This window comes from Zeus faber (genome assembly GCF_960531495.2).
Source record: "Zeus faber genome assembly, chromosome: 3".
NCBI lineage: Eukaryota > Metazoa > Chordata > Actinopteri > Zeiformes > Zeidae > Zeus > Zeus faber.
In genome coordinates this window covers 1,255,322-1,263,911 of record NC_137190.1, presented here as the reverse complement: position 1 = coordinate 1,263,911, position 8,590 = coordinate 1,255,322, and the positions used below count along the sequence as shown (strand labels likewise).

General features: G+C 49.6%; 1 protein-coding gene across 1 annotated transcript in view; it reads right to left on the bottom strand.

Annotated features, from left to right (window-relative positions):
• Positions 1–353: 353 nt before the first annotated feature.
• Positions 354–8,590, bottom strand: part of minar1 (membrane integral NOTCH2 associated receptor 1) — a gene marked incomplete at its 3' end in the record, with an annotated part of 10,414 nt that continues 2,177 nt past the window's right edge. The window contains exons 2-4 of the mRNA XM_079997874.1: positions 7,756–8,590; positions 3,703–3,954; positions 354–551 (exon numbers count right to left, since the gene is read on the bottom strand). The exon at positions 7,756–8,590 is cut by the window's right edge and continues 743 nt beyond it. Coding sequence (XP_079854000.1) covers positions 354–551; positions 3,703–3,954; positions 7,756–8,590 — 1,285 coding nt within the window. The remainder of the gene's footprint in view (positions 552–3,702; positions 3,955–7,755) is intronic.

Here is an 8,590-nt window from a genome sequence, read left to right as displayed (position 1 = left end):
AAAATGTCAAATATAACAGAACAGCTACAAAACAAATCCAGCTGCAGAAAACTTGTGGCAGCAACAAATTAAGACGGAAATAAAAACCTCAGACTTCCCGGCGCAGATTTCAACAACAGAGTAGTCTAGAACTTTTCGATAGATTTAGAATCGCAGGATACAGGTCCATGTTACAGCGTCGTCCTCGTGGATAAAGCCAGCGAGGGGGAAAACAAAACGAGTCCCCAACACCTCAACAGTTCGTCACCTCCAAAGTTCTGTCAGAGGAACCCGGCCGGTCTCCTGGCCTCCATCCCAGCGTGGAGACGGTTCCAGACCGCCGACACCAGGCAGATCCGTCTGTGCCCGAGGATTCAGGACTTCATTGTGCAGATGGGGACCACGATGACCAGGATGACGGTGCAGGCCGCGGCGGCGATCAGCGCTCCGATCTTACAGACCTTGGCCCGGCGGAACTCGGCCTCCTTCCTCTTGAGCAACGAGTCGTAGCCCGGTGTGTAGATGTCCTCCATCCAGAACTCCAGGTTGTTGGGGTTCAGGGACTCCTGTGTCTGGAGGTAAAAAAGTAACACTGTCAGGAGACCAGTGCCTTCAGAGAGACAAGAATTAGATGCAAAATAATTGAGTACAATGACAGAGGGAATACTTTTGCCTAGTATGCAAACATAACTAGGGTCCAGGTCCAGAAAGTGAGAAAATCCTGTTTCCATGTTCTCCCACACGCCATGCACTGATCAGCTGATGCCACTCATCAGTTGGACTCAGAGTATATGCAGTGAGACAGGTAGGTAATGGACAGTGAGACAGGTAGGTAATGGACAGTGGGACAGGTACGTTACACCTGTTTTACCAGGAAATTAAAAGTGGGAGCTCCAGGATTTCCAGGAGCTCCAGGACTTTCAGGCGTCCATTAATCAGAGGAATGTTCCAGCAGAAGATTGATCGTGTTTTGGTCCTTCTCTCTAATTGCTTCATGGATCGAGCGTCGGATGAGATCACAAGTAACAGGTTATTGATATTTGAGTCTCTCATCTTAGAGAGGGACGTGGAAACACAACAGGATAAACAGAGAGAGGAAAGCATGATCCTACTCGAGACATCAAACTGATTAGATATTGACAGACCATTCCACCCAAGTGCTGCTACTGGGTACAATGCGGCGCCTATGGCGGGAGCCCGGGGAGTGGGCTCTGAGCGGGGCTCCGCCCAGAACGCAACGATAGACCACGCCCCTCTTCATTTAGCGTCATCTTATCTCATGGACTTCATTGTTTCTAACAACCTTCCACCGTTTCCAATGCCAACCTTTCAGGCCCACTTTGGTTCCATCTTCAGATCCACAATAAAAGCAAAGTGACCGCGGGGCCGCTTGCTCTGATTTGATTTGCTCCGTCCGTCTGGACGGTCAAGATCACAGACATCAACAACATCCTGCACCAAACACCTTCCACACATTCACACACATAAAAATGAAGCAGGTTCCTGAGCGTACGTCATGTGACCCCCTGCTGAGGTGAGATGCTTATCCCACATTTGGGGAGGAGCTCGAGTTCGAGAAAATTTGAAATCAATGATTCTCAAGGTGGCTTTACAGCGACTTCAGACCCTCGTCCTTCATTGACTAATGCTCAGTGATGGAGTGACGCAAAGCACTCTGGGTAACAGTTCGGCTGGCAGCTTTTGCTAGACACCACACGTAACAATCTGTTTGTCCATCCATCCTCCTGTCCGTGATCTCTCTGTGATCCCATCAGCACTGACGATAACAACAATCTCACATTTCTAGGTGGCACGGTGGCGCAGTGCATTGCACTGCTGCCTCACAGCAAGAAGGTCCTGGGTTCGATTCCCGCCTGAGGCGCTGTTGGCACCGTGCTCCGGCGGGTTATCTCCCAAATAGGAGCCTTTCTGTGTGGAGTTTGCATGTTCTCCCCGTGCTCACATGGGGTTTCCTCCACCTCACGTCAGTAAGGACCCCCCTCAAAAACATGCACCCATCATGGTCTGACCAGCGATGGACACTTATCACCTGGTCCCCGGGTGCGTCCACGTACGCTGCCCACTGCTCCTGGCTGTGCCCCCGGAGGAAGGACAAGCCAAGGATGGGTCAAAAGCAGAGAATCCATTTCACCGGCCACCATCAAAAGCGTGTGTGTGTGTGCAAGCATGTGGTGTGTTGCGTGATAAATAAAGACTGTTTCTTCTTCTAGATTCTACGTTTCCCTGTCGGTCCGGCGCGTTGTTTCAAAGGAGAGAAAGGAAGGTCAATCATGTCGACGTGCACTGTCTTCAGAGGTGAAGACTCCATTTCAAGCGTCACTGAGAAAGTGTTTCTGGGTAAATAAGAGCTTTGACTCCAAATGCACATCAGTGAGATTTCAAATCAGCAGTGAATTCACAGAGGAACATTCTCACAGCTCGTGCTGATGTTAGTGACTTTTGACGTCTTGTACAGAGAAGCTGGAAGCTCCTGGAGGCTTCCCCCCAGTCCCACGAGGAGCTGACCTCCTCTTCCTCTCTCTCCAGCTGCAAACTCAGCAGCAGCATCAGTATTGGAGAAGTCATATATTTATATTAAAAAAAGAACCACCGGTGAGAAAAGAAGTTTGCACTCACAGTGACTCACAAACTCAAACCACGACTTCTTTTTACTAATTTCTTGTTCTGAAAGTGTCATTTCCGGAAAACGTGTGTTTCACTGGGAGTGCATGGAATACCCCCTGACTTCAGCTTCCCGGGGGTATTCAAGTCACATTCTGGTCCTCACGCGCCAAACCATCCAGCACATTCTGTCTGACAGAAACAGAATATTGGACTAGTTCTTTCACTATTGAACATATGTTACAATATTATACAGTACTATAATAATACATATTGTATATACTCTATATCTCTGTTCATTTTTTATATTTGCACAGGCCAGTTCTCTACACTGTACATTGTAGATCGAATCACCTTTTGGATTGGATTATTTAGTATGGATTATTGTTATTATTATTATTATTATTATTATTATTATTATTATCTTTCTTACTCCTCTGGAGAACAGTGTTTGTATGAGAATGTTACAAATAAAACATGAACTTTGAGAAGTTAAGGAGTCGCTTGGTCTCTGAAGAGTGAAACCAAACAGCAAACTGCAGCTGCTTGGAAAAACCTTCTTGTTGTGTGTTGACAAGGCGGACGCAGAGGTCGCATTCATTCCTTTACGAGGCCATAACTCTCATCACACACGCTTACAGCACCTTGAACAGCACCGTGTTCGCAGAGGTCCAAACACATACGCATATTTACCATACAACAATTATGTGATCAATATATCACACTTCTTATTAAGAAGGCAAGCAGCGCGGCAGCACCCAGGAGCTCCAGGGGTCCTCACAAAGACTCCCACCCTGAATAACCCAACAAGAACATCAATATATCACTACTGCACGGGTTTCCAAACTGAGGCCCGTGGCCCGTCCGTAACAGACCTGCAGGGGGTCCGCAGCAAAATGACCGCATGCCAGTTTACAGGGCCTGACAGTAACAGTGGCCCTGGACAACCAGATTTGGGCCGTTATCAGCCATCTTGGGCGATCTGGTTGCCCCCCTTTTCTACCAATTTTCAAATGTAAACAAAATAGACATGGTGTATGAAACTTCCGCTGACAAAAATGGTGAACCAGGTAAAACCAGAGTCCTGGGATGTTCCTCTACCTGCTGGTCCAGAGCGGTGAGTTGGAGCTTCTCTCCTGAGTTCCGCTTGTATTCCTCAAGGGTCCAGGAGGGGCCGCCGCGCTTGCCGTCGGCGGGGCCCGCCAGCCGCAGATCGGTGTACAGGGGACTGCCCTTGACGTGGGCCTTGATGGAGGGAGAGAAGGGGTGAGGAGAGAAGATCTGCTCCACCAGGTAACCCTCCTTGGGGGGCCAGTGGGACTGGGGGAGCTCATACTGCCGCTCCCGCTCCACCTGCAGGGGGAGACAGAGAGTCCATCGGTGTTCAGTAGGAGAGAGCGAGAGGCAGAGAGAGAGGGAGGTTTCAACCTGTCAGCAGCTCCATATAACGGAGGGAATCTGAGTGCAGACCCAGTTTCCAAGCTGCTACGCCAGTGTTTAATAATACTTACACCTGTTTATAACTCCACCCCGCCCAGAGTCGATCAACTCATCATGCTTTATTCGCCAAGAGGGAGAATAACCACAAGTCAAACATTAAAAACAACAAGAAGCTCAAAACAAAAATCTGAAAGAGCAGGCACGGCACGTCTCCCTGTGAATACTAGAGCGAAAAAGGAGAAGAAAAGAGAAAGACAGAATGAGGAAGATGTTGATGGGAGGACGTGAGGAAGACGCTCACAATGTTAAGATCACAAAGTGTGGAAATGTTCAGGGAATCCTGCCAGGATGAGAGTGAACGCCCTAAAACCACCAAGCTTTTCATTTGACTCAGAGACTGATGAACCGTATTGGACGGTGCAGGACCTGGAGGACAGTTTGTGTTTTAATATGATCCGTGTTCCTCCACGTCCAAAGCACTGATGATTCCAACGACTCGGAGCCAGAAATCCGAGTGCCAGGACGGAGCCTCGGGAACCCCTCCCCCGAGCTGTGTTTGCTGCTAATTCAAACAAAAAGGAGGCTTTTGTCTGGTGAATTATTCCTCTTATCAACCATATGAGGTCTGTTGAGAAGGATTCCACAGCGATCACATCGTCACACGAGGAACAGGAGGAACAGCCTCTGCCGGGCCACCAGGGCCACATCAAGCCACGCCTGCACGGCGTCCGGGCAGATGAACAGTGTGAGCGTCTGAACAGCAGAGGGGGCTGTCAGGGGAACAGGAGATTTGTGTTGCTAATTAGACAGTTATGAATCAGAGTCCGGGGAGGGATCAGCATCAGATTGGCAGAGAAGGAGAAGCCTCCACATTGAGCGCTAATCTGCTAATATGCAAATTATATCTGATCAGCGTTCGGCCAATCAGATGACGGCTCTGCGCTGGGGATCGGTTCACAGTGAGTTAAAGGATTGACTTACTGGGGTCAGTTTGTGAATATGAAAAAATCTGTATCTGAAGAAATACTCAGAGCAAGTAAAAGTGAAAGTACCACATTGACATTTCTGCTGGAGTATAAGTACTTGCTCTTAAACGCACTTAAAGTATTACAATTATATAAAACAGTCTATAATACTTCTTAAAGTACTACTGAACCTTTTTCCTGCAGATGATGCTCATGCACATTCAGATTATAATTGAGTATAAAAATCAAATTCTGGGATCTGGAGCTGATCAATCATTGAAGATCAGTTTCATAGATCCAAGATATTTGCTTTGAAAATCAGTGGAGTGAAAGTTTCTAAAATTGAATATACTTAACAGAAATGTATTGAAGTAAAATGAGAGTACTTTCCAACACTGACAAACATGCACGTGCACACACACACACACACACACACACACACACACACGCGCGCACACACACGTACGCACACACACACACACACACGCACGCACAAACACACACACTGAGCTGAGTACACACACACACACACACGCACACAGCTGGTGGTAGCAGTGGTAGCACATCCGCTGCTCAGGCGGCAGCTGCCTTCTCTCTGTCTTCGACTGCACCGATTCTATTTCCAATGCTTTCATTGTCTCCCCCAGCAAGGGGAGAGAGAGAACGAGAGAGAGAATGAGAGAGAGAGAGGGAGAGAGGGAGGGAGAGAGAGAGAACGAGAGAGAGAGAGAGAGAGAGAGAGAGAACGAGAAGGAGCGAGAGAGAGGGAGAGAGGGAGGGAGAGCGAGCAGCCCAAAGGCACAATGCTGTGAGGAGAAAAAGAAAGGATGAATAAAGGAGTGAGAGTGCTGATGGAGGTGTGATAGGACCGGGCTTCCCCCGACGTCTGTCCGCCTCACACCCAATACTGAACTGAGAGGAGATAGGGAAGGAGGGAGGGAGGGAGGGAGGAGAGGAGGAGAACAGGGGGTGAAGAGAGGAGATGGTACATGAGGGGAGGCATAATCAGAGGAGGAGAGAGAGAAGAATAAAAATAAACAGTTAAAAACTATGGAGAACTGCATTATGACTGAAATAAATATAGAATTTAGAATATTCTATTATTTTATAGTACAGCAGCTCCACCAGCTGCTGCTCTCCTGTTGAACACACTTTGGGTTGCCATGTTTGTGTTTTTTATGCCTTTCCTGTCAAAGTGTCGACCTTTCAACCTGTTTCAGGAAGTTTCATCAAGGAAACACTGAACAGATTCAAAGGAAATGTCAGGAGGATCGTTCAAAGGTGGAGACGGTAGAGGGACGGGGGGATGGAGCAATGCTGCGATGGAGGGATGGAGCGATCGGAGGGATAGAGGCATGGAGTGATGGAGCGATGGAGGGATGGAGGCAGTAAGAACCAGAGCTGCAGTCTGAGTTACCATCTGTTTCCAGACAGACAAAAACGTTAAAAAATGATCATTACCTCATTGTAAAGTAAAAAGGCTCCGTCATGGCAGAACATTCTTCTGAGGAATTATGGGTAAAAGGGGCGGATGTAGATGCAATATGGCTGTTGCTAAAATGGAGACAGAAAAACCAGACAGACAGACAGACCGATAGACAGACAGATAGATACTGTAGATAGACACTCATGTTCTGAAATCAGATGCGAGTGGAGAAAGGAGGCCAGAGCAGCAGTTGGGGGGGGGGGGTTCGTCCTCATTTTCTTGCCCCACATCACGACACTGACACTGCTCTGTGGTGAAGATACAACGTCTCAGAGTTGGAGGAGAGTCAGCGCTGAGCGAGACAGGAAGGAGAACATGACCCCTGTCACTCAACACATCCTGTTCTGGTTCCAACCCAAGGCCCTGTTGCTGTATAACAAGGCTATTCACAGAACCCCCTTCCCACCCACAGAGCCCCCATGACACCCACAGAGCTGACATGGACGACACGTCCCACCATTAGAGCCCAGAATATATTGACAATAAATCATTAATTGCCCTTAGTGACCAGACCCCCCGTCACAGCGCGAAGTGGGCCCCCAGACGTGGAGCCACGGGGGCCATTGAGAGGCTTCCTCCTCAGACTGTGGAAGAGACGTCTCGGGTTCAAGACCTGATTTCAATGAGCAGTCTGCTCCATCACGCAGCCTCCCTGGAGAAAGGTCAGCAGGAACGACATCATTTCATTATTGAAAGTCTGAATTATTGGAGCTGAGATAAAAAAGGCAGCGGCCGTTCCCTGGAGACGCCACATGATGACAATCAGCTCAGGAAGACACCAAGTCCCAAACGTCAAAATAACATCAACTGCAAGAGGAAGAGGAGCGGGACCCAGAGATGTCATGCAACACAACATTTTGTCCCTCGTCCCGTCACACAAACACAGAACAGCTGCTTCTCCGCAGAGCGGCACAAAATGCAGTTTCCTGCACTTTTTCACATCATTTCAAAATAATCCAAGTTCCCAGAACTAAAGCCAAAGGAAGCTGCTGTCACCAACGTCATCAACAGGAAGTAGCAAAGAATCCCAACCCAAGAAAACATCCCTGAATCATGGCGTCCTCATTCCCGTCTGAATGATAAGACTAACACTGCTGCTGCTGCATCACTGTGAGTGTGTGTGTGTGTGCGCGTGTGTGTGTGTGTGTGTGTGTGTGTGTGTGTGTGTGTGATACTCATATTGATTGAAAACAGCAGCACCAAAACCAACTGTTCAGGTCATTAATCAGTACATTTTACCAGATGTAGAGAGCAGCACTTTACCTCTTTGGCCTTCCTGTGGCGCTCCTTGTTGTCCCTGTCTCGCTCTCTGTCTCGCTCTCTGTCTCGCTCTCTGTCTCGCTCTCGGTCCCGGTCCCTGTCCCGGTCTCGATCTCGATCCCGGTCCCGGTCTCGCTCTCTCTCCTTCTCTGTGGCTTCCTCCACAGGATGGGAGGAGTAAGACACTGTCCTCCAGTCCCGGGGAGAACTGGTGATGCTGGCGACCTTCGGCTCCATGGCTCCATTCTCCTCGTTGAGGGAGCGCGAGGACCTCCTGGTGAACAGGCTCTTCTTCAGCGCCTTCACCCTCAGGCTCTCGCTGTTGGACCCATCCGAGCAGCACCACTCTCCGGAGACGGCGCCCTCCGTCTTTTTGGAGTTGTGTCCCGTCGTGTGGCACTGGAAGACATGGGGAGACAGGGTGGGGTCCAGGTGGGTGTGGTGCTCGGCATGGTCAGGGGTGGGGGCGGAGCCCTGCGTCTCCCCGTGCCTCCCGCTGGCTTCCGGCTCCTGGATCTTCTCGTCCAGCTTGTTGAGCTTGGACAGCACCTGGGAGATCTCTCCGCGGACCCCGGAGAGGGACTCCAACTTCCTCTCGATCTCCCCGATACGGGACACCAGCTTGCAGACGCTGGACTTGAGCTCGTCGTCCGTGCTGCCCAGAGACTGGAAGAGGCGGTCCAGCTTGCACTTGGCCAGTCTCACTGTGTTGCGCTCCGGGGAGCTGTCCTCGTCGGACTTCAGCGTTCCGTGGGAGAGCGAGCCGTTGCTGTTGTAGCACGACGACTGGATGACGCCAAGGGAGTCGCAGACGCTCATTTCGTCGAGGAAACGGAAA